This window comes from Notechis scutatus, chromosome Z (genome assembly GCF_049901735.1).
Source record: "Notechis scutatus isolate UNSWTSFEM ecotype Mainland chromosome Z, rNotScu1.2, whole genome shotgun sequence".
Taxonomy (NCBI): Eukaryota; Metazoa; Chordata; class Lepidosauria; order Squamata; family Elapidae; genus Notechis; species Notechis scutatus.
In genome coordinates this window covers 18,153,956-18,181,123 of record NC_142025.1, presented here as the reverse complement: position 1 = coordinate 18,181,123, position 27,168 = coordinate 18,153,956, and the positions used below count along the sequence as shown (strand labels likewise).

At 40.2% G+C, this 27,168-nt stretch overlaps 1 protein-coding gene across 1 annotated transcript in view; it reads left to right on the top strand.

Moving 5' to 3' along the window:
- The window catches only part of CCDC7 (coiled-coil domain containing 7), a 234,359-nt gene that overhangs the window by 120,645 nt on the left and 86,546 nt on the right, over positions 1-27,168 (top strand). The window contains exons 33-39 of the mRNA XM_087947956.1: positions 172-300; positions 853-978; positions 7,790-7,918; positions 10,828-10,953; positions 14,138-14,257; positions 14,972-15,091; positions 18,635-18,754. Of these exons, the coding sequence (XP_087804082.1) occupies positions 172-300; positions 853-978; positions 7,790-7,918; positions 10,828-10,953; positions 14,138-14,257; positions 14,972-15,091; positions 18,635-18,754 (870 nt within the window). The remainder of the gene's footprint in view (positions 1-171; positions 301-852; positions 979-7,789; positions 7,919-10,827; positions 10,954-14,137; positions 14,258-14,971; positions 15,092-18,634; positions 18,755-27,168) is intronic.

Sequence of the window (27,168 nt, the reverse complement as noted above, 5' to 3'; positions counted from 1 at the left end):
CTCCCAAAGGGCTAGAGAGGTGGGAGCCTGGGGGAACAGAGATCCCATAGTGACCAAATCTCAAAATACAAACTGTTATAATCAGACAAGGTGATTAAAAAAGTGTTTTGAAAGCAGTGCTAAAATAAGCTTGAAAATATTTTTGAAACAATCATAATATTTTGCTTGCAGAAAAAGAATTACATGAGTTGCATGAACTATCTGAAAAGAAATATCAATTACTGGAAACACTGGGCTCTAATCGGAAAGAACTACAAGAAATTCAGGAACTTGTAACTACCCAACCAGGCAGTGTCAGTGGTATGTGGGATTTTTAAAAAATATATTTCAAATGCACACACACACACACACATATTTTGAATCAGATAATCACAGGTACTCATGGTGACGATGCATGATTGATAATAGCATTTGCAACTGTTACTCATGTTATGCCAAGTGAAAAATAGTTTCATGGAAGCCTTTCTTAATCCAGAAGCCATCTGATAGAAAAAGACTGTCCTCTTCAGTGACTGTGCTAATAGTATATTTATTCTTGGATATAAAGATAGGTATTACATTTTGGTAGCCCACATACCATGAGCAGACATTTTATTTGCCTATTGTAATTAAGAATAATATATATTAATGTTTTAGAAAACCAGCCCTACTGCAAAAATAGCAGTTAGCTTTGCCCTGTAGAGGCTTGGACCAGAGCATATTAACCTAAACTGAGATTTGAACCTCGAGTTAATGTCAAGCATATGTACCTGTTCAAAGATAATGCTGATACCTGCTAATCACTGGAATTTTCTATTTAGCATATTATATAGTTTTTATTATAATGTTTTTATTTTGCATTTTTTTTCATAGAGCATAAGTTGCAGGAGTTAGCTGAACAAAAAATAAATTTGATCTCAGATCTGGAAGCAGCTGTACATGATATACAAAATATATGTCGTCATGCTTCAGAAAGGACTACATTTGTACAGTCTACTGGTAAATAAGAAAATAATTACTAAGAAGTTTAGAAAAAGTGACACCTATAATTATTGTTTTAGAAGCTACTATCATTATAATAACTGAGTCTATTAGAATTCTTATCTGTTGGTTTCTCTTTTTCACCTCCAAGGTGATGCCTGGGCAGCTAGTTGGTATTACCAAAAAAACAGGTTGAAAATCTTATGTTGAATAGGAAACTTTGGAGATTGCTCTAGAGAGAAAACTTATACAGTGCTGGTAAAAAGCTATGCAGACAAAATGTTAATGCATCAGCAAATGCAATGCTGGCAGAAAGACCAGCAAACGAGCTGGAATTTATTAGGCAACACTTAAGTAGATGTGAGCTTGCTACCCAGGTTCTGGAAAAGGTAGTATTGGTGGCAGTGTGGATTGCAATGTATTGATAAATCTTAACATGCTGTATTGGTTTGCACATTGAGACAGTGAACAGTGGTTGAATTTGTAACTTAGGTATTTTGGCAGGGGAGATTTATTTTGCACTTTTTTCAAATGGGGGGGGGGGTGTTAGGCAGCAAGGGTGGGGTCATCCCTACAGCAAGTTGTTAATGTGAACAAAAATTCTACTGTAGTGAACAAAGAGTGTTATTGCCATATTGTCTTCTCTGCTTTCTTTATGATCAGTTGGAAAATAGAAAATTTTGAGCTGCTGTGATCTTTCCCAGCATGTAGTTTTTGTATTTGTGTGGTTTGGAGATTGATGAAATTTGGAGTTGCTTCCCCATCTTTCTGCCCTGGATATCTGAGAGATCTGTTTTGTTTCTGAAGGTTGCTTGAGTGTTTTCTTGAATGTATGGTGGGCAGGTTGACTGAGATTGTAGTCACTTCTTAGGGCAAGGATGCTGGATGTCCATGTATTCACAAGAAGAGTTTTCCACTCCTCTACTCGTAGCAGAATACCTTATGCCACCAGACTTGAAATTTTAGACCTAGACAACCTAGAACTACGCCACCTTCGGTCTGACCTAAGTGTAGTACATAAAATTATCTATTGCAATGTCCGACCTGTCAATGAATACTTCAGCTTCAACCACAACAATACAAGAGCACACAATAGATACAAACTCAGGGTAAACCACACCAAACTTGATTGCAGGAAATATGACTTCAGCAACAGAGCTCTTGAGCAGAGTATCTCTGTTTATTGATTCTGATGGAACTGTTAATCTTTACCATGAGCTTCAGAAGATTCTCAAAATAATATAGGAAAAAGATTAAGAGAGACCAAATAAAAATTTATATAAGCCTATATTATGGCCACAAGAGTGGAAAAATCAAATTATTTTACTGCTCTTAACACCCCATGGTTATTTTTAAGTTAACTCTGATTCATTTGGTGAAGAAAAACTATGAGGTGACATTCTGTGAGGAATATTCAAAGCATCTTCCACAGTGCAAATGGGTTCTTTTAGAATTATAGGTGTATTTGGTTTACAAGAATAGCAAAAGGCAGTTTATTCATTTTTCATATAGGTGCTCCTCGACTTATGACCATTGATTCAACAATGAAGTTATGATAATTATAAATTATTGAATGTAGTTATGACTGGTTCTCAGAGTTCCAGATGTTCCAGCACCCTGCAATAATGTGATCACAATCTGAACATTTGCAAACCAGCTCACACTTATCACTAGTTGCAGCGTTGTATGATCACATGATCGCCATTTGCAACCTTCCTTGCCAGCTTTCCCAGAAAGTCAAAGAGGAAGCCAGTGGGGAAGGTCAGAATTTTCTGGGTTAAGTTTTCCTCCCCCAAACCCTTGGCATTTGTGCTGTGCTGGCCATTTGCACACTTCCATGCACTGTCTCAAACTGTGTTTCCCTGCCACTTGTCCTCTTCTTCCCTGAGCTTCATCATGCCTTCTCTCACCCTTGTGCCCCCTTGCATCCTCACAGTTCCTTCCATGTGCCTCATACACTCTCCTTGAGCTTATTAGATTTTCTTTACCCTTTTGCATAGTTTCTGGGTCTCACCACATCTACTGTGTAGCACCCCTCACATCCTCATGTACCCTCCCTTTTACAACTGCATTGCTTAAAGGTGGAAATTCCAGTCCCAAACACTAACATAATTTATGGATTGTCTATATAGAATAAAATTGTTTACAATAGATATTTAAAACACAATCCAAGCTGTTGCCCAAAGGCAAGTTTACTCCTAAATCTGTTACCTAGTACCTGGGCTTAATAGTGAGAGGGATCTTGGAATCCTAGTGGAGAGTCAATTAAATATGAGTCAGCAGTGTGTTGTAACTGCCAAAAAAGCCAATGTACTCCAAGGCTGTATTAACAGAAGGATAAAATCAAGATCACATAAAGTGTTAATATCACTTTATAATGCCTTGGTAAGACCACACTTAGAATACTGCATCCAGTTTTGGTTGCCACAATGTAAAAAAGAGTGCAGAGAAGAGCAATAAAGATGATTAGGCAATTTGAGGCTAAAACATATGAAGAATGGTTGATGGAATTCTGTATGTATAGTTTAATGAAAATAAGAACAAAAGGGTGACATGATAGCAATGTTCCAATATCTCAGGAGTTGCTATAAAGAAAAGGGAGTCAATCTATTCTCCAAAATAGGAGATACCTGAAGGCAAGACAAGAAATAATGGATGAAAACTAATCAAGGATGGAAGCTATTTAGAACTAAGGAGAAATTTCCTGACTTAGAATAATTAGCAGAATGACTGTCCATAAGTTGTGGGTGCTCCAAAACTGAAAGTTCTTAAGAAGAGATTGGGCGATTTGTCTGAAATAGTAGGAGGTTCGACTAGAAGACTTCCAAGATCGCTTCCAACTCTGTTATTCTGTTCAATCTGGATCAATTAACCAACTTAGTTGGTCCTCTTCTTTGAACAAGCTTCCAATATGCATGTGCACCAAGTAGTGATTCAGTCACTCTTAATGATCTTACCAAAGTGTGGGGTTGATTTCCTCCTTTATTTTTCCAGCAAAGCATTAAAAACAAAAACAAAAGAGCTACCATGCAGTTTTGCCTTTATCTTGGTCTTCTTGATAGTTAAGATAAGTTAGCATTTATAACATGTCTTTTAATTTGATAAAACAAAAATTACTTTTGTCTTTTCTTTCACCTAATAAATTATTTTCTGCTTTCAAAAATCTCCTACTCACAAGGTAGTAAGCTTTTGAGTTTAGAATTTCTTCATCATGCAAATAAATATAGTAAATGGAGAGGAGTTTTGAAAAAGTAGGAGATATCAAGCCAAATCTGCACTTTAGGGGAGGTTGATTTTAGAAATTCAAATTAGGCTATATTGTTCAGATAACAGATAACAGATCATCAGAGTTGGAAGGGACCTTGTAGGTCATCTAGTCCAACCCTCGGCCCAAACAGGAGACCCTACACCATTTCTGACAAATGGCAGTCCAATCTCTCCTTGAAAGTCTCAAGTGATGGCGCTCACACAACTTCCGAGGGCAAGCTGTTCCATTGGTTGATTGTTCTCACTGTCAGAAAGTTTCTCCTTATTTCCAGATTAAATCTCTCCTTGTTCAATTTCCATCCATTATTCCTTGTCTGGCCTACAGGCGCTTTAGAAAATAGCTTGACCCCTTCCTCTCTGTGGCAGCCCTTCAAATATTGGAAGACTGCTATCATGTCTGCCATGGTCCTTCTCTTTACTAGACTAGCCAAACCCAGTTCCTGCAACTGTTCGTTGTATGTTTTAGCCTCCAGTCCCCTAATCATCCTGCTTGCTCTTCGCTGTACTATTTCTAGAGTCTCAACATCTTTTATAATGTGGTGAACAAAACTGGATGCAGTACTCTAGGTGTGGTCTTACTAAGGCTTTATAGAGTGGTATTAGTACTTCCCTTGATCTTGACTGTATCCCTCTGTTAATACAATTTAGGATTGCATTAGCTTTTTTGGCTGCTGCTGCACAGTGCTGGCTCATATTTAGCTGGTTGTCCACTAAGACTCCAAGATCCCTCTCACAGTTATTGCTATTGAGCCTGGTTTCACCCAGTCTATATGTGTACCTCTGGTTTTCCTTGCCTAAGTGTAGGACTTTACTTTTCTCTACATTGAATTTCATTTTGTTAGATATGGCCCAGTATTCTAGTCTGTCAAGATCCATCTGGATCTTGAGCCTATCTTCTTGGGTGTTAGCTATTCCTGCCAGCTTAGTATCATCTGCAAATTTGGTAAATTCCCCTTCTATTCCCTCATCTAAGTCATTAATGAAGATATTGAAGAGTACTGGGCCTAAGACAGAACCTTGTAGCACCCTACTGCTTACTTTCCTCCATGTAGACTTAGACCCATTAAGGACTACTCGTTGAGTACGGTTTGCCAGCCAGTTGCAAGTCCATCTAGTGGTGGTGCTATCTATTCCACGTTTTTCTAGCTTACTAAGAAGTAGGTTGTGGTCTACTTCATTGAGTGCCCTGTTGAAATCTAAATATATTATGTCCACAGTATTTTGCTGGTCTACTAATTTAGTCACTATGTCGACAAATGAAATAAGATTGGTTTGGCATGATCTGTTTTTAACAAACTTGTGCTGACTGCTAGTTATTACTTTATTTGTTTCTAGATGTTGGCAGATCTGTTTGTTTTTTTATTATCTTTTCCAGTATCTTCCCGGGTATTGATGTTAGGCTGATTGGTCTATAGTTTCCTGGGTCTGTTTTTTCCCCCCTTTTTTGAAGATGGGAACCACATCAGCTCTTTTCCAGTCCTCTGGTAATTTCCCAGTGCTCCAGGATTTTTAAAGAATCTGGTGCAGTGGTTCTGAGATGACCTCTGCCAGCTCCTTTGAAACTCTGGGATGTAATCCATCAGGCCTGGTTATTTGTTTTCATCAAGATCAGACAGGTGTTCTCTTACTATTTTTTTGCTTATTTTAACTTTTATTTCTGATCTGCCTTTTACAGTTATGTTTTTGGTGGGTTGAGCTATAGTTTCTTTTTGCATGAAGACGGATGCAAAGAATGAGTTAAATAGTTCTGCTTTCTCTCTGTTGCCTGTTACTTCCTTGTCATCTTCTCTCTTTAGTGGACCGACTGTTTCCTTGATTTTTTTCTTGTTATTTATATGTTGGAAGAAACTTTTTTATTATCTTTGACTTTTGTTGCAAGTCTTTGTTCGTTCTGAGCCTTTGCTATCCTGACTTTGTCTTTGCAGATTCTGGCTATCTGCTGATATTCTGCCTGAGTTGTATGTCCTTCTTTCCATTTTTTTTACTTGTCCTTTTTTTTTCTTTCAATTTGCCAGAGAGATCTTTGTGCAGCCATGCTGGTTTCTTCTTGGATTTCTTGTTTTTCTTTCTCAGTGGTATTGTGCTGGTCTGGACTTCTATGATCATATACTTTTTAGAGTTTCCCAAGATTCTTGAGTTGTTTTCCCCTTTAAGATTTTGATCCATGGAATCTTTCCCAAGTTCTCTCTGAGTTTATTGAAATTCGCTCTTTTAAAATCCAAGACTCTGGTATCATTATGTTCTGTTGCTTGTGTTTGTGTTATGTTGAATTCCAGTATGACTCTCACCCAAGGTTCCTGCAGTTTCAACTCCCTCTATCACTTCTTCTCTGTTTGTAAGAATTAAGTCCAGTATGGCTGTCCCTCTAGTTTCACCCTCTAACTTTTGGACAACAAAGTTGTTAGCTAGGTTGGTTAGGAACTTATTTGATTTCTCACTTGGTGCAGAATTAGTTTTCCAATTGATATCAGGATAATTGAAGTCTCCCATTACTATTGTTGTGTGTTTCCTGCATGTTTGTTCGTTGGCTGGCAAAAAGGACATCTATTTTTTCTGCTTGATTGGGTGGCCTATAATATACACCTATGGCCATGTCATTCTTTTTTTTCTTTTATATTGACCCATATGCATTCTAGAAGATTTTCATCTTTGGTTTCATGCATTTCTGTAGCAATATAGTGGTCCTTTACATACAGTGCAACTCCACCTCCTCTTTTATGGGGTCTGGTTTTTTTAAATAGTTTGTATCCTTCTACCAGTATGTTCCAGTCATGGATTTCATCTCACCACGTTTCTGTTATTCTAACTATATCATATTTACCTTCATGTATTCGTAGTTCGAGTTCACCCTGTTTGTTCCACAGACTTTGTGCATTTGTATATAGGCACTTGAGATCTGTCTGTGTTTACTGTCTACATAACCTGTGTTGTGCCTGCCTGCCCCTACTTCCTTGCCACCTGTTTGAATAGTGCACATGGTATGGCACTCACTATTAAATGCTTGGTTTTGGTTGGCATCAAGGTTGATAATCTTACCTGCACAAACATCTATTTTGCATGCACTGGTATCCTTATTAGTTTTAGGTTGCTGGGGACAGAAATGTTCTGAATCCATAAATTCTCTGTCCCCGCTATTCAGTTTAAATGTTTATCCAGGAAATCTGTGAATTTAATGCCAAGTAACTCAGTCCCTTTCTTTGATGGATGCAAACCATCTCTTTTGTACAGTTTTTCATTGGACGAGCTGCAGACATCATGACTAATAAAACCAAAGCCTTCCCTTTTACATCACTCCTTTAGCCACACATTAAACTCTGCTACACGCTGCCCTTTCCCTTTTTGTTCCTTGTATACTGGTAGAACCTCTGAAAAGAGAAGCCTACAGCCCATATTATTAAGTTGTGATTTTTATTTTTATTTTTTTGTTATAAATGTAATACAACAATGAGGAGCTTGATAATATTTCTGAAGAATACAGGTAACTTCACGATGGTCATTAACTAGCAGAAATTATTGCTAATTGAAACTCTGAATAGATAATTTTGAAAATTTTTGCTTGCAGAAAAAGAATTACATAAGTTGCAAGAACTAACCAAAAAGAAACAACAGTTACAAGAAACCCTGGAATCTAATTGGATAGAGCTACAAGAAATTCAAAAACTTGCAGCTATGCAACCAGACAGTATTAGTGGTATGTGTGATATTATTTTTATTTTTTTAATCTTTGTACATACATATACACAGATGTATTTGGAATCATAGTTGAACATAGGGTATATGGAACAAAGGTTCTTGACTTCAAATAATCTTTGTTTTCATTTTATACTACAATGCAGAGGTGGTATTCAGCAGGTTCTGACCAGTTCTGGAGAACCAGTAGTGGAAATTTTGAGTACGGAGAACCAGCAAATACCACCTCTGACTGGAGATTTTACAGTACCCTTCCCCTGCCACACCCACCAAGCCATGCCCACAGAACCGACAGTAAAAAAATTTGAATCCCACCACTGCTACAATGTGTTAAAACTATTTCTGTGAGGCTTGAAAAGTAATCATATACTAGTCTGGAAGTCATCAAGTTAGAAGGTTTAACTAGGTTTCAGGTTTAACTAGGTTTTAGCCTTTGATAGTCCAAAGTTGTAATAACTACAAACACACTTCATCAGATAGATTAGATGAAGTAAACTGTATCACATGAAATATTATATATTTTAATTGATTAAATTTCTTTAAGTTTTTAAGCCTTGTTAGGAAATCAGATTTTAAGCTTTGTTAGGAAATCTGCTCAATTGTAAAAAGCAGAAAAGCTTGTTCAGAGTCTGTCAAGAAATTCTCACTAGGCTCAGATATGAATAATGTAGGTTAAAGGTATTGTTGTTGGAAAGAGATGTATAGGAATTTATACAGAAGTGGTATTCAGCAGTTTCTGACCAGTTCTGGAAAACCGGTAGCAGAAATTTTGAGTAGTTCAGAGAACCAGCAAATGCTACCTCTGACTGGATATTTTACAGTATCCTCCCCCTGCTACACCCACCAAGCCACGCCCACAGAACCAGTAGTAAAAATTTTTGAATCCCACCACTGAATTTATTCTAAATTCTACTAACATTTGCAGCAGAGCAGGGGTGAGATCTATAGAACCAATTGTTATGATTCTGTGTCGTTCGGAGAACCGGCAAATCATGCTCCTGGCTAGCGCCACCCCTCTCCGCCTGCCCCTTCCCTCCCCGCCCAGTCAACCCTTATTACACACGTGCGACATTGTGCACATGCCCGACAACATCGCTGACTGCATTCTCCCCCGCCCAGTCACTCCTTAAGGTATTCTTCCCCCGCTCCTGACGATCAGCTGTTCTGATGATCAATGTACCGGGATCCCCCTTGCTGTCTTACTGCTTCACCCAGGAGGCTTCCATTTTTTGCTTTCCTGGGCCCCAGGGAAGCTTACTGGGAGCAAAAATGCCCCTCCAGGAGGTTTACCTGAGGTGCAGGAGGCCCAAAAATGAAGCAAGAGGGTGCTGTGAAAAAAAAAGAAGAAAAAGCTATTCCCACCCAGTCACATGGCCAAGTTCACCTAGCTATGCTGAGGGAAGCTATGCCTAGGGAAGGAGCAGGCAGAGAAGGGCAGGGCTAGCCGGTTCTCCGAACTGCACAGAATTTACAGTATCCTTCCCCTGCTATGCCCATCTAGCCACACCCACAGAACTGGTTGCTAAAAACTTTGAATCCCACCCCTGCAGCAGAGTAATGTTACATTCCATATTCAAGCTAGGTTACATTCCTGAGAATACATCACAAGCAAAGATCCTTCCCTGACAAAATGAATTAATGGTTTAACATTAACTCAACAGAATGCAAAATGCTGTACAATTTAATTTTTGTGAATGAACAGAACTTGTAGTAAGATACTGTGTTTCCCTGAAAATATGACCTACCTCAAAAATAAGCCTTAGCCTGATTATTTTGGGGTGGATCTAATATATGCCCTACCCCAGAAATAAGCACTAGTGAAGGGGGTGGGCATGGCCAGCATAGGAGGCAGCCATTCCCTTCCCCACCTCATGGCTTCTGGGCCCCTTATTTGTGGCCCGCGGATCAGTTGATCCAGCAAGAGCTGGGAATTTTGTCTCTCCGGGTGCTTGTACATATTTCCAGTGCATTCTTGTTAGGCCAGCCTGCCCCCAGTGCCAGGCAACCTTGCAGCTGAGGGCCCCTCTGTTCCACAGCTTACCTTGTGGCTATGGAGCAGGCAGGAAGCACGATTTGCATTCCACCAGGCCTGGAGCTCCTGTGTTGTGTAAGCTGCTGCTACAATGCGCATGCTTACGATTGAAGAAAAGCCCAGCCTGTCCCTTTGAAGCGATCAAATGTCTGTGTGTGTGAGAGAGAGAATGAGAGAGAGAGAGAGAGAGAGAGAGAGAGGAGTAACAAGAATTGCAGACAACACTGTTTGAAAGGATTTCCTCTCCACCATTTCTCTTTTCTGCTCCACCCACCCACATGTCCACCCACCGCACCTGGGCCTGCCAGGCATCGTCCATCCCAAACCAAGCGGAGGGGAGGCTTTGGTACAGCACCCTTCTAGCGCCTGCTGCCCTGGCAAAGGCAAAGGTTGCGCAGGGCTTCTTCAATGGCCTCCCCACTCCCACCCCACTCGGGGTGGCCCATACATGAGGTGTGATTATGTGTTGAGTTTGGCATTTCACTTTTCTGTCTTTTGCAAACTTTTGGCTGCATGTAACGAAAGCAGCAGAAACAGCGGAAGTCTTTCTTTCCCCCAAACCCCGCCAGAAATGAGTCAAGCAAGAGTGTTCTGGAAATATCTCCAGACAAAGCTTCTGGCCCTTGCTGGATCAGCTGATCCATGGGCCGCAATTTAGAGGCCCAGCAGCCATGAGGTGACCGTGCTCACCACCTCCTGCATCTCAAAAAAATCAAATCCCCCCTAAAATAAGCCTAAGTGCTTATTTTCAAGCCTAAAAGGAAATACGACCCAGTTTTATTTTCAGGGAGACATGATGCATGCTGATCATTACAATTTTGAAATCTAGATAATATTAAAGGTGACTTTAATGAATAATACGATTTTTATGTTGCTAGAATATAAGCTGCAGGAATTAACTGAGCAAAGAAGACATTTGGCCACTGACTTGGAGGCCACTTTAGATGATATACAAAATGAATGTCGCCATTATTCAGAAAGCACTACATTTATACGATCTTCTGGTAAGTACAGATAAATTAAAGATTCTAGAAAAAATGGTATTGATTTTACATATTGTTTTGTTACTGTAAACCTAGCAATTCTGTGATCCTGTCAAAGCGAGAAGGACAATTAGAGTCCCTCCTTCCTGCTTGGATTCAGACTTAACTTCATAATTCCAGTGTATCTACATTAAACGTTATTTGTTTTCATGGCATTTATATTTTTGATACCTTAATCAAGCCCTGTGTCAGTGTGTTCTGAGGACCATATAGGTAGTCTTTGTTGAGTGATCATTAGTTCAGTGACTGTTGAAAGGGAGATAATGACCATTCTTTGTAGCTGCAGTATTGTAGCATCACCATGGTCATGTGACCAGGATTTGGTCCTTTGCAACCAGCTTGCAATTACAATGTCTGCAGCATCTTGCAGTCACACCATCTCAATCAACAACATCCACTGCTAGCTTCCAACAAGCAAGATCAATGTAGAAACTGGCAGGAAGTCACAAATGGGGATTATGAGATTGTGGGACACTGCAACTGCAAAGGATGATGGCAACTGGAACTGCAACAAGTGCAATGGTCAGTTGGCATGGCTACATGTTTCTTAATGATGGAGTTGCAGGTCTCAATTACCATCATCAAGCCAGAACTACCTGTACTCTTCAGGTTTTACAATAATGAAAATGTATCTGGTCACTTAATCACATTTTCTGATGTTTCATGCTGCAGATCTTTAATAGAAGGAGGGTCATCCCTTCAGATGAAATGAAACATTTTAAGTAATAATATCTTCATTTGGTTTAACTCATATTCTGGATATGAACAGATGTTCATGTTTCTGACTGGGTTAGCGTTATGTCTGTGTTTCCTGTTAGTAAATCTGGGTTTAAATGTTAGTTTGATAGATTCCCAGAAACATTTAGTTTCTTTAGTTATGTTGATAAATTATGAGTCATCTTCTTGTGAACCTCATGAAAAAAATTATTGCTATATCAATTTATCTCCTGAAATATTTTATATTTTTAATTCTTTCAAAGATAGCATTATAAATCCCTTTAATCCTATTCATCCAGCTAGATTTTTGGTTTTCCCTACTATTTCTTTCAAGCTTATCAAGCATAATGATTTTCCTCGTCCATCATCATCATGCATGACATGCGCAAAAGCTGTGACTTTGTGAAGGCTGATTCTTTCCTTAAATGGGGGGTAATCAATCTCAAGTAGTCATAAGTTATTGATTTCTACTTCTTTTTAGTAATAATTTCGGATCCATGATTTGAGTGGCCACCTTTCACAGAAGTCCATTATTAATGTAATGGTTTTCATTTTGATTAGCAGAGCTGATTCTCATTTTTCATATTCTTATTTGATAAAGAAAGTTATTTCTATAAGAGATCTATGTCATTGCCTTCTTACCTCATATACCTATTTATTTAATGAAATTTTTATGGCCACCCAACTTGCTTTCAGTGACTCCAGGCAGCTTACAAAGATAAAAACCCAATATAAAAACAATAAAATGTAATAACCCCCATCTCCCTGGCAACAACAATCAGTCAATCAAATAAGCCACTTGATGGGTTCCATCCCACTTTGAGTTCCCTAGGCCTGTTGGCAAAACCAGGTCTTTAAGGCCTTGCAATAGAGTGTCAAAGTGGGAACCAGTCTTATCTTTATGGGGATATGTTTCAGAAGGAGGAAGCCACAAGGGAGAAGTCCCTTCTTCTTGAACCTGGTAGATTATCTCTTTAGGAGAAGGAACCCATAGCATTATCTGCCCATCCTCTCTGGTAGGTATCTGTGACTGGGAAAAGAGAGTCCTTCAAATAACCTATGGTCCCAAGACATGTACAGGTAGTCCTTGACTTGCAGCCATTCACTTTGTGATCATTTGAAGTTACAACGGCATTGAAAAGGTGATTTCTGACTGGTTTTCAACTTATGACTGTTGCAGCTTCCCCATGATCAAAATTAGTGGGCTTTGCAAGTGGCATATATTTATAATAGTTGCAGAGTCCCAGGATCTGTTTACCTTTTGTGACCTTCTGTCAGGTAAAGTCAATGTGGAAGTCAGATTCACTTAACAACTGCAGTGATTCAATTAGCAAACTGTAGCAAGAAAGGTTGTCAAATGGGGCAAAACTCACTTAACAATTATCTCTCTTAGCAACAGAAATTATTAGCTCAATTGTGGTCATAAATTGAGGATTACCTATAGGTCTTTAAAAGTGACAATGAGCACCTTGAATTGGACTCAGAAGCAAATAAAAAACCAGTGCAGCTCTTGTAGGAGAATGACATTTAATTAATTTAGGTATTTTTGTATCTTGAATGTTAGTGCTCTTGTGGAAGTTTGAAGTGATGACAATTTTCTAAGTCATTTGTGAGAACTTTTATTCATCTACCTCAAAAAGTAGATTAGTTTTATATCTGATTCTAGTTATCATCTTTCTTTGAACTATAACATTCTTATTATAATGTCAGTTTACACTTTAAACAAATCTGGAGTCAGTGTATATCCTTCTTATTCCATTTCTTATTCTATTTCTTCTTCTTTGTTTTTCAAGATTTTCTTTTTATAATAATTTATTCCCTCTAATGATTTCTCAGAAAAAATAGTCAAGGTTTTAGCATACCTATGAACTACATTCATATTTGGAACTGTTTTCAAAATTAAAGGCCATGTTTATTAGAATTATATTCAGCTTTTAATGTAAAATATAAATAATTATATGTTCATAATTCGTAATATCAACATTTCAAATCATAGTTAATGTCATATTTTTATCTTTAAGAGTTTTATCTAAACATTGCAGCGTTAATAATCTCTAGTCAATGCTATAAATACCAATTTTTCAAACTAATATATATGTTATGTATATCTCATAATAATGTAACAAACAATTTTAAAGAAAAGAACAAAACCAAGAATTAAACACCTTGATGCATTGTGTGCAGTTTTAAGACCTCACACAACTATCCACTAGCAACTATCCCACTATATGTGAATTTGTCTAAATATAATAATTTTGATATGAATCTGACTTGTTGGTTTTTAAGAACTTTTGTATGATTCTATGTTATAATGTTCATAATATTTATTTTATTCTTAATAATAATACAGAGTTTAGAAAATTTAAAATAATACATGACTTCTAAAATGTTTCTCAAGAGATGAATGGACAAATATTTCTACTTGCAGAAAGAGAATTACATGAGTTGTTAATGAAGAAGCAACAGTTACTAGAAAAGATGGAATCAAATGAAAAAGAGCTACAGGATGCTAAGGCTCTTGCAACTACCCAACCAGGCAGTATCAGTGGTATGTATCTAGGTTTTTGTATTATGTGAACAACAATATTAAACATTTAGGAAATTAGGAATTTCTTTAAATTAGTTGGGCCAGGGTTACATCTGCTTATCTATCTCAGTGTTACAGATATTGGTTGTAATGATATCATTCCAGGAGGGTGGAATGTTTTGGGTTTTTTTGGTTCATGGAGATACAGGAAACTGAACAAAGACACTTCACAATAGAGTTTTATTGTCTTCATTTGGTAATTAAAGATGAGAAACTGTGAGTTAAGAGATACAAATAACTATACCCAGGGGTGTGATACGACAGGGTTAACTACTGGTCGGGATTTACGAGCTTCCCTGCCCGCTGTGAGCCGCGTGCCTGTTAATCGTCATTAGCACGAGAAGCAGCCTTTGAAACAGCCCTCATTTCTTGTTTTTAACTGCAGCTGTGCCTCGTTCAGCAGCTGAAGTTGAAAAATCAGGAAACAAAGTTCAGGTAAGAGCCGGGTGGGTGGGTGGGCAAAAACATCAGCAGACATAGAACCGGTTCTATGTCTGCTGCTTTTCAGAGCTACCGGTTCTACATAGGTGGACAGAACCGGTAGAAACCCACCCCTGAATATATTATATATATTATTAAGATAGCAATGCCCAATTGTTGAAAAAAGAAGTTAATAGACTGATTTCAAAATGTATTGTTTTTATTAAGTTATTAAGTTATATATAATATTTCTAGATTATAAACTACAGGAACTAACCAAGCAAAGAAGATCTCTCATTGCAAATCTAGAGACAATTACGCATGAAATACAAAAAGAATTTACATCTGAAGTTGTTTCTGTTGTGCATCCTGATGGTAAGTAGAAAATAAATTATATTTGTGAATTTTACAAGCATTTATTAAGCATATAGTGCTTCCAAATTGAAACTGATCATTTGGGGATAACATACACACCACCTGGACTATACAGGTGGAAAATCAAGTGACATAGAATTGTTCTTCCTTCTCCTGAGGAAACCTCATTTATTTAATTCCTTGACCATGTCCAAGAGCATCTTGTCTTTTCTCATTAAAATAAATAGTAATTAGAAACCTTACTCATCCTTTTCTCCTTTTTAACCTCATTATTTAACTTATTTCTAAAGGTAATTCTTCATATGGAAAGATTATTAGACTAATAACAGACACACACACACACACACACACACACACACACACACACCGCACATTCTGCTCCTTCCCTGCCTAATTTTTAATTTATTTTGCTGTATTTTCATTATTTATTTTTATTGTTTCATTTTTTATTATTGTTATAATTACAATTCTTACAATTTTATGTTGACTGCTGTAAGCTGCCTAGAAAACCCCCCATGGCAAATTTTAAACAAACAAACAAACAAACATTTTGTATTTTAAAAAGCTTATTGTTTACCTTCCCACTTTTGCTTTTACTCTGTTTAACAATGGCAGAAACTTAACAAGTCAGTATAAATATTGAAATAATAATATAATTGAAAGTTATTGACTCAAAGAGCTATGTGACCTTCTATGTTGGTACTTTTCCCAATGAGCTATGTGAAGAATCTGAAGATTTATATGTATAGAAGGAGCAAAGGAATAAACCCTATTCCAATCATCTCTATTGCCAAATTAATACAATGAAGGAGACTAGTTGTCCTTGAACATAAGCTATCCTGTGACCAGTTCTTAGCCAGCTACCTTCTCCCTCTAACAGATCTATCAGACTGGGAACTCATGGATTATAGTTGCCACCAGATGTCAGCAAAGCATAACAATTGCTTTGCTCAGAGTCAGAATATAGGTAGTCCTCGACTTACAATCACAATTGAGCTCAAAATTTTTGTTGTTAAGTGAAACATTTGTTAAGAGAGTTTTGCCCCATTTTACAAACTTTCTTACCATGGTTGTTAAGTGAATCACCACAATTGATAAGTTAGTAACCCGGTGGCTAAGTGAATCTGGTTTTCCCATTGAGTTTGCTTGTGATAAGGTTGCAACATGATCTTGGGACACAACAACCATCATTAAATATGAACCAGTTTTTAAGCATCTGAATTTTGATCACATGATGATGAGGATGCTACAAACATCGTAACTGTGAAAAATGGTCATAAGTTACATTCTTCGGTGCCGTTGTAACTTTGAACAGTCACTAAATGAACTGTTTAAGTCAAGGATTACCTGTACTGAACAGTCAGTCTCTTCAGCTTTGCCTTTTGCAACTGTGCTTTCTGAGAAATTCATGTCTTGCAAAAAAGATCAGTGCTGCTTTTCTTTATTATATTGCTCTTGTCTTCCTCCTGATGAAATGCATTTATTGGAATATTTCTCTTATTATGTATAAAATGAGTCTGAGTTTGGGACTGGTTGTGCATTAGTGAATTATCATTAAATATTATATTATTCTGAAGTCCAGTTCCAAAGGAAATTCTTCACTTGATAGTAATTTGATATGGATCATCGACTGATCATTTAAAGTAGACATAAATTTTTCCAGTAGTGCTAAATCAGATGATCACTTAATGACAAATATGTTAAAAGCCTTATGTTGTTCTCTCAAAGCTTCTACAACCTTTTGCTAGCAGAAATCAATTGAACCCCTCAAATAATTTGCCTCATTTCCCATTAAGGATTCAGAATCAGAATAAAGCTGGAAGGGACCTTGGAGGTTTTCTAGTCTAGCCCCCTGCTCAAGCAGGAGATTCTATACTAGTGGTGGCGAACCTATGGCATAGGTGCTGGAAGTGGCACACTGAGCCACTTCTGCCGGCACGTGAGAGTTCACCAGGAAGAGCCCCACTGCGCATGCGCCCGCCTCCGCCGCCTGACAGCTGATTGTTGGGTATCTGGTACTCGTGCGGGGGTGTGCAGGTGTGCGTGGGAGACACATGCGCATGCACAGAGACACACAGCACATGCATGCACAGAGACACGTATTGCGCAGCAGGAATCACGCGCGCATGCACAGATAGATGGCATGGGGTGATTACGCGCACATGCGCAGAGATGAGCAGCATGCAGAGGTGATTGCATGTGCATGCACAGATGCATGGCGTGTGGTGGGGGAATTGTGCACAGGCGCAGAGATGTGCGGCTGGTGACGGGAGAATTGTGTGTGCATACACAGCCGTGCGGTGTGCAGCGGGGGATTGCATGCACATGTGCAGATGCACAGCACTCGGGGGGGGATTGCGCGCGCATGAACAGGGAGTGTGGGGGGCTATTATCCATGTGTAATCTTTTGAGTGTAGCTTTCTCTCAATAATAGCTATTTCCTCAGCAATATTTGGAATTTTGGAAATCCTCTTATCTCTGATATTGGTAATATCTCTACAAGACTGATAGGGATGAAAAGAGTTTACTGGGGATACTCCCCTGGAGAAAAAAAGTTGATATATTTTTTACTGCTTTTGAGATTTAATGTATATGTTATCATCTTCAGTTATTGAGAATAACACTTTTTTTTGGTAGAAATCTCTAGTGAAGACCAGTGGTGGGATTCATTTTTTTTTTACTACCGGTTCTGTGGGTGTGGCTGGGTGGGCGTGGTGTGGTAGGGGCGTGGCTTGGTGGACGTGGCAGAGGAAGAATACTGTAAAATCTCAATTCCCTTCCCACTCCTGGGGGAAGGTTACTGCAAAATCCCATTCCCTCCCCACCCCACTAACCTGCTTTTCAGCTCTGTTCTCCTATGCAGGGCAACAAAAGAAGAGCCAGCCGATCAGCCGGGACTCGGCAGGCAGAGAATAGATGGGGGTAGGGCCAGTCAGAGGTGGTATTTGCTGGTTCTCTGAACTACTCAAAATTTCCACTATCGGTTCTCCAGAACTGGTCGGAACCTGCTAAATATCACCTCTGGTGAGGACCATTGTTTTCATACCTGAGTCTTTCTGTAAGAGCTTAAAGAAGCACTACAAAAAGAGGGCTATTATTTAAAAGTATAGATTGAAATGGCGAATTCTCATTTTGTAATATTCCTCGAACAGTCTCTAGCTTAGACAGCAAATTTCACAATCTTCTAACTTCTTTATGTTCAGTTGTAATCTTCAAATTGAGTGTTAAAGCCTATACATTGTGGTATAAGCTTGAGATATGCTGGTGTAGTACTGCAATTAGGTTTATTTCCAGAGTACCAGATAATTTATAAGACTTTCTGTTTCTCTTATTTTGCCTTCCTTCTGAACAACCCAAGATAAAGTTTCATATAATTAACTTTAGTTGTTTGCTCCAAAAGAGGGCAAATTCAAAATCTCATGTAAACTCTGGCTGTCTCACCCTTCATATTCTCTGGAAATCCAAGAGCTGCTTTAATAGTTAATGCAACTTCAAAAGTAATACTAACTTTGCTGTGTTTTTTGAAATATTAATATGTTACAGAAAGAGAATTATATGAGTTATCTGGAAAAAGAGAAGAAATACTGGCAAAGCTTGAATCTGTTCAGGAAGAATTATATGAAACTTCAGCTTCTGAAGCTATATATCCTGGCATTTTCAGTGGTATGTATTGATCAATTTCAAATATTATTTTAAAATATAGGTCTTTTCTTTTAATTATTTTCCACTATTGAATAGAATTTTGATACAAAACAATATTTAAAGAAGGCAGTAAGAACTGAGGTTGTATTCCAAATTCAAGGAGTAAGTATTAATAGGTATCAATAAAAGAGAATATATGTAGCTCAGAGTTGAAATGATGAGTTGAACAGAACTGATGATGTTATCTAGTTTGGGTAATGAAATGCCTTCAAGGAAAAACCAAGAGATCTAAGTAAAGGATCATTTTTAAGCAATGGGAGGTTTGTAGTAGTGCTAAATCAAGAATTGTGTACTGTACTTTTAATAAAAACAGCAGGGTCAGTGTATCTCCCCTATGAGGAAAGGTTACAATATTTGGCTTGTTTAGTTCTGTCGTGTCCGTCGGGAAAGGAGACTCGGGAGCCAGTGACTTAGTTCAACTCTTTATTAAGTTCCGAGATCGGCTCGGTACCGAAAGAAAAGCGGCGGCTTTTATTCTCTGGCGCGGGCAGCGCCAATGGCACCACTTTGAATCTCCCGCGATTAGTTTCCACCAATCGCGGGGGATTCGCGGCGGGCCAATCAGTGCGGCTCGCTCAGCCAATCAGGTTGCTGTGCGTTCTGGCCAATCACAACGCGGCGCTTGCAAGTATGTTAATGGATCGTACAGAACACCCCTCCCCTCTTGGTATGGTCCTACGTAACGTAGTCCCGTAAGTAGGCGGGGCTCCGTACTTGCCTACTTGACCTGCGCAGGTTAGTTGGTGATTGGCCTTCGGCCGGTTCGGTCGGGTTCTGTGTTGTTCTCTGCCTCGTCGATGGAACCGCCTGGAAGGGTGAGCCGGGCCTTTTGTCGCAGCTCCCTCCCGGTCTATCCGGGCTGGTTGAGCTGTTGGTGTTGCCGCTCCCGCCCGGTCTTTCTGGGCTGGTTGAGCTGGCCTGGCTGCTTCTCCCTGGTGAGGCTTCGAGTTGGCTGTCTGTTTCTATCTCGGTAGGTAAGTATTCCTGGTTTCTTTTTTGCTGGGGTTGGTTTCCGGGCCTTCCCTCCCCTCTTGGTTTGTGCTGGGGGTTTTCCCTTCTGGGTGTATGTCTGTGTTCATTCGCGTATCAGTTGTGTTTCCTGTGGTTGTTCTCGATCTTATTTGATCGATATGTCGCCCATTCTAGTCCGTCGGTTGTTTGTACCGGTACGAGTGGGGACCTGTTGCCTGGGTTATCGTTGCCGGTATCCAGAGGGGATCCCCTCTAAGGTTTTTTGCGTATACTGCGTCTCCTGGTGTAAATGTTCGGTATCGGCTAGATGAATCGGTGGGTTTTTCGGGGTTGTATGTGGGGTGCAGCCTATCCAGGGGGGACCTTAGTTTCCTTCCCATTAGGAGTTCTGCGGGGCTTTTGTTGGTTGTTGTGTTTGGGGTTATGTGCTGGATGAAAAGGAGTTTATTTATTTTTTCCTGCATGTTTCCAGTTTCGATTTTTTGAATTATTTTTTTCGTGAATTGGACCATTCGTTCCGCCCTACCATTCGCTGCCGGATGAGCCGGCGCTGTCAGGGCGTGCTGTATTCCCCGTTCCGCTAAGAATTTCTCGAATTCCAGGGCGGTAAACTGTGGTCCGTTATCTGACACGATTACGTCTGGGAGGCCGTGGGTTGAGAATAGTCTGTTGAGTTCTCGGATGACGGCCTCGGTGGTGGTAGTTTTCATGTCGCTACCTCCAGCCAATTGGAGTAAGCGTCTACCGTTATGAGGAATGTGTGTCCTTTGGTGGGTCCGCGAAATCTATGTGTATCCTGGACCATGGTCCCCTGGGGTTTCCCACTCCCGGATTGGGGCGGCGGGTGGGCATGGTCTGGATTCCTGGCATTGCTTGCAGTTAGCCACCCAGGCTTCAATTTGCTTGTCCATCCCTGGCCACCAAGCGTAGCTTCTGGCCAAGGCTTTTGACCTGATGATTCCCGGGTGCCCCTCATGTAACAAGTCCAAGAACCTTTTTTGTAATTTTTCTGGGATTATCACACTGTCCCCCCCATAATATACAACCCTTCTGCGTGGAAAGTTCCAATTGTTTGTTTTTAAAAGTCCTGAATGTCTCGTCGACATCCTTTTCTGGCCAGCCCTTCTCCGCCCATTGTAATACCCGCGCCAGACGTTTGTCTTTATTGGTTTCGTGGGCAATGTCTGACGCGGTTAGGGGGAGGTTGGGTATGGCCTCGATGCTCAAGGTGGATGTTGTGAGTGCTGGATCGGCGTCCAGGTCGGGTAATGGTGTGCGACTCAAGGTGTCTGCGTGTGTGATCGTTTTGCCGGGTCGGTGGATCAGCCGGTAACTGTAGGCGGCGAGGAACTCAGACCACCTTGTCATTCTTGGGGATAGAATGTTCGGGGTGGCCTTGTTCCCTGCCAGGATGCCCAACAACGGCTTGTGGTCCGTGATGATGGTGAATGTCCTGCTGTAGAGGTACTCGTGGAACCTTTTGACAGCGGCGATGATTGCCAGGGCTTCCTTGTCGAGTTGGCTATAGTTCCTTTCCGGCTTCGACAAGGTTCTTGAGTAAAAGGCGATAGGTGCTTCGTTTCCGTTTGGGAGTATGTGGCTGAGGATCGCCCCGATCCCAAACGGTGATGCGTCGCACGTGACTGTCAGCGGGAGGGTCTCGTTGTACTGGATGAGGACGGCATCCGATGTGAGTAGGTCCTTGGTTTGGTTGAAAGCAGCTTCCTCTCATTTCCCCCAGGTCCAGGTGGCTGTTTTATCGAGCAGCCTATGCAACGGTTCCGCCGTGGTCGCCTTTTGGGGTAGGAAAACATTGTAGAAATTAATCAGCCCAAGAAATGCCTGCAGTTCTGTTTTGTTCCTTGGTCTGGGGGGCTTCTTTGATGGCTCTGATTTTTTTCTCGGTTGGGTGAATGCCGTGCCGGTCTAGGAGATATCCTAGGAACTCAACCCTCTCTGTATTCAGCTGGCATTTTTCTTTTTTGACCTTAAGCCCGGCCTCTTTGAATTTTGTTAGTACCTCCCTCAGGCGACCCTCCAGTTCTCTTTGGTTGGCTGCTGACACCAGTGCGTCAAGTAGGGCACCACCCCTTGATTCCTTGTAGGAGTCTTTCCATGAGGCTCTGGAAAATTCCTGGGGCTACGCTGACTCCAAACTGGAGTCTCTTACAGCGAAAAGCCCCCCGGTGGGTTACTATGGTCTGCGCCTCGTCGGTTTCTGCGTCAACCGGTAACTGTTGGTAAGCTTGTGCCAGGTCGAGCTTCGCAAAGACCTTGCCTCCCCCAGTGAGTGTAGGAGGCTTGGTGGTCCCTGGGCCTGGGGGGGTGCCGTCTCGTCTCCGGTCGCTGTTGTCTCATCGTCGGAGGCTGTAGGTCTCCTTGAGTCGGCAGACTTCGGGCGATGTGGCCTCTTTTATCGTAGTGCCGGCAGATCGCGTCGAAAAACCGGCACTCCGATCGAGGGTGGTCGCCCCCGCATCCGGCACATTGGGGTCCCGACTTACGACTCCGCCGGTCGCGCCGGTCTTGTTCTGTTTGGAGGCGATGGATGTCCTCCTCCTTGTCCGTGGTGTCGGAGGTGGAGTCGAGGTCGCCATGGTGTGTGGTGGTGGCCTCTCGGCGGCTTGCTTCTGGGCGCGTCTCGGTGGCCATACCTGCCTCGGAGGTCGCGGCTCGGTCCCCGGTGTCCGGTCTCCACATTCAAGCTGCCGATTTCCGGGTCGCCTCGGCTGTGGTGGCCTCGGCAAGGGCGTCGGCGAGGGAGATGTCTCCTTTGGCCATCAGCCGGCTTTGCAAGACTGGATCCTTGAGCCCGAGGACGACGCGGTCTCGCAGTGCCTCGTCCATATCCGTGAACCCACACATGCCCCCTAGATTTCGTAGGTCTGCCATGAAATCACTGATGCTCTCACCCGGTTTCTGGTCTCGCCGGTAGAAGTCACGCCGTCTGATGTGGGTGGGCACGGCGGGAGCATAGTGGCTTTGGAGCAACGGTTTGAGGTCGGCCCAGTCCATCGCCTTCACGTCCTCGGGTTTCGCAAGGGCTTTTGCCATCTTAAACACTGCGGGCCCGCAGTGTGTCAGGAAAACAGCCCTTTTTCTGCCCGTTTGCGTCCTTGAGGTTGCTACTTTCCAGGAACATTAGGAACCGGTCAATGTACGATTCCCAGTCCTCAGTAGTTTGGTCGAAGGGCGCGGGCGGTGTAAGGTTGGCCATCTCGCCGGTCTCGTTTCCTCGGGACCACATGCTCGGTTGGGATCAGCTCTGGAATCCCACCCTCGTCGCCAGTGTCGTGTCCGTCGGGAAAGGAGACTCGGGAGCCAGTGACTTAGTTCAACTCTTTATTAAGTTCCGAGATCGGCTTGGGTACCGAAAGAAAAGCGGCGGCTTTTATTCTCTGGCCGCGGCGGCCGCGGCCAATGGCACCGCTTTGAATCTCCCGCGATTAGTTTCCACCAATCGCGGGGGATTAGCGGCGGGCCAATCAGTGTGGCTCGCTCAGCCAATCAGGTTGCTGTGCGTTCTGGCCAATCACAACGCGGCGCTTGCAAGTATGTTAATGGATCGTACAGAACCAGTTCTATAATCAGAATTAAATTTTGCAGAACGTTATTATTATTCTGCAATACTTTTATACCACCTCTCTGTGTTTAATTACTTAACTCAAGGCAGTGAATAGTTCTTGTTCCTGTCTCCTATTTTCTCACTACACAACTGTGAGGTGAGGTAGGTTGAGGGAGAGCGAGTGACCAAAAGTCAGCCTGCCAGTTTTCATGCATAAGGGAGGCCTCAAGGACAGTCTTCTGGTTTCTAAGTTAGCACCTTAACGTCTACATTACACGTCTATGGATGAAACTAGTAGCTAGATATTTATTTGAAACTGAAGGGACCAATAAGAAGAACATAAATACCCTAACGGGGATTAGAAAATATGAATAAAAAAACCCTCTGTAAATGTCTATTGTGTAGTAGTTTTATTTTTGGTCTAATATTCTATTGTGAAAAAGACTTTGTCTCAGGATGTTTATTTCCAGGATATTTTTAAGTTACTGTGGGGTCTAGGGGTTTATTTGCATCTATTCCTTCATTTTTTATTTTGTCTTATATTGGTGTAATTGTAATGCCCCGCCCACATTTCTTTTTCCTTTAAAGTCAGCATGTGATAAATTGGACAAACCCCAAAATAATACCTGGCACTGTTTTTTAAATGATTAGTTTGAGTATCCTGTATTCCAAATGATCATTTCATATTTTGAACTACACTTTGGACACTAAAGGACCTTCATTGCTTCTATGTAACAAATTTATTTTGCAACATGACAAGTAATGAGTATGAATAATAAGTATGAAAGGTTTTTGAAATAGTTGACATGCATTGAATATTGATTATGACTAATTATGAACCATGAAGTCATTTTTCATTTCTAGCAACCACACAGTTATTCTCTCCACAACAATCTGTCCCTAACTTGGCCTTGAAAATCTTCCAGCAATGCACCTGTCACCATTGTAACATCCACCTTGCTTCTGGTTGTCTTTTTTTTTTAAATTGCCTTCCACGTTTCCCAGCATTAGAACTTTCTGTATAGGTATACAATGCATAATAGGTCTAAAGTAGGATAATTTGAACCTGGTTATTTGTGCCTCAAATGAGAAGTATAGATTGACCAATATTGTAAATATTATGAATACAACTACTAATATTTAAGTTTCCAGAGAAAATAAAACTTCCCAGAATCCCTTGATTGAGTTTGATGGTTATAGAAATTTAATGAATGAAGAGTATAGTAGAGCAATCTACAGCATTGTGTATAGCACAGCTTTTTCAACATATATGATCTGATTTTTATAGAGCAAACATTACATAAACTTTCTGAGGAAAAAAGATATTTGATTGAAGAATTAGGACAAACTACTATTAATCTACTAAAAGCAAAGAGTGTTGCTTCAGAAAGAGGTATAATTGGAAAATCTACTGGTAAGTATGAATTAAATGAATCTATGTTTAAAGTAAGCATTAACTGTAGGTATTTCTTCACTTTCACATATTATGCCACATTGACATTATTGAAAGAGTCCATAAGTCGTTCATGTTATGATCATGAAAAAGGCTTTCATCCATTTAAAACCATTCTCAGAGGCAAAGGTTTGTAATAAAACATTTTTCTTTGGATAACAGTAAGCTTCTTTTCTGGGACGTCTATGGATGAAACTAGTAGCTAGATATTTATTTGAAACTGAAGGGACCAATAAGAAGAACATAAATACCCTAACGGGGATTAGAAAATATGAACAAAAAACCCTCTGTAAATGTCTATTGTGTAGTAGTTTTATTTTTTGGTCTAATATTCTATTGTGAAAAAGACTTTGTCTCAGGATGTTTATTTCAGGATATTTTTAAGTTACTGTGGGGTCTAGGGGTTTATTTGCATCTATTCCTTCATTTTTATTTTGTCTTATATTGGTGTAATTGTAATGCCCGCCCACATTTCTTTTTCCTTTAAAGTCAGCATGTGATAAATTGGACAAACCCCAAAATAATACCTGGCACTGTTTTTAAATGATTAGTTTGAGTATCCTGTATTCCAAATGATCATTTCATATTTTGAACTACACTTTGGACACTAAAGGACCTTCATTGCTTCTATGTAACAAATTTATTTTGCAACATGACAAGTAATGAGTATGAATAATAAGTATGAAAGGTTTTTGAAATAGTTGACATGCATTGAATATTGATTATGACTAATTATGAACCATGAAGTCATTTTTCATTTCTAGCAACCACACAGTTATTCTCTCCACAACAATCTGTCCCTAACTTGGCCTTGAAAATCTTCCAGCAATGCACCTGTCACCATTGTAACATCCACCTTGCTTCTGGTTGTCTTTTTTTTTTAAATTGCCTTCCACGTTTCCCAGCATTAGAACTTTCTGTATAGGTATACAATGCATAATAGGTCTAAAGTAGGATAATTTGAACCTGGTTATTTGTGCCTCAAATGAGAAGTATAGATTGACCAATATTGTAAATATTATGAATACAACTACTAATATTTAAGTTTCCAGAGAAAATAAAACTTCCCAGAATCCCTTGATTGAGTTTGATGGTTATAGAAATTTAATGAATGAAGAGTATAGTAGAGCAATCTACAGCATTGTGTATAGCACAGCTTTTTCAACATATATGATCTGATTTTTATAGAGCAAACATTACATAAACTTTCTGAGGAAAAAGATATTTGATTGAAGAATTAGGACAAACTACTATTAATCTACTAAAAGCAAAGAGTGTTGCTTCAGAAAGAGGTATAATTGGAAAATCTACTGGTAAGTATGAATTAAATGAATCTATGTTTAAAGTAAGCATTAACTGTAGGTATTTCTTCACTTTCACATATTATGCCACATTGACATTATTGAAAGAGTCCATAAGTCGTTCATGTTATGATCATGAAAAACTTTCATCCATTTAAAAACCATTCTCAGAGGCAAAACGGTTGTAATAAAACATTTTTCTTTGGATAACAGTAAGCTTCTTTTCTGGGAATTTATGTTCTGTTTAGGTTGTTGGCTCACCCAGGAATAAACATGATACAAACACGAAAATGAGCACATTTAAAATGTAGGTTGAGGGAAATGTGTTAAGTTTCTAATATCAGCTTTTAATGTTAGGTTTGCAAATAAGATCAGTACATTCTTTAAGCCAAGTAAACTTTTGGCAAGACTATGAAACATGGGAACATGGCTTAAGAGCTCCGAATACTTCAATAATAATTAGTTGAAAAGTGAATGGCTTATACAAGGGTCCCTCAGATAGAACTTGTTAAGTTTGAGGCATGGGTTTAATGAACGGAGACCAGACTGTAAACCGTGAACTTCAGCTCTTTATTCACAAGCATAACAGAGACAAAAAAAACCCGGCTAGCAGTCACTCTTTTATAGAGTAAGCTGCTATCCGGATAACCAATGGATAGCGTCATAGCATTTGAATCTTGCGCGGCCCGCCAACAGCCAATCAGATTGCTCGGAATGAACCAATCATAACTTGCCATTATATGGGCCAATAGGAAGTGCAGGATTACGATCCTGCTATGCAAATGAATCTTTATTAAATACATTTCTTTAGTTCACAACACCCCTCCCCTGGGTTCCGTTTGACGGCCGTGGTGATGTAATCATGCAGGTATGCAGGTCGTTTTACCTGCCTATTTGATTTTCGCTGTTCCACCGATTTTTGTTTAAAGTTCGGTTCCGGTGGAATAAGGCTTGTCTTCGCACGGGGTTGATTCCAGTGCTGTTTTACTATCAGGGTCCCTTAAGTCCACTCCTGGATCGGGCGGGCATGTTTCCAGTACGGTGTTCCTCTGCGGGGAGGATGCCCCCGATCCCGGACCTTCTT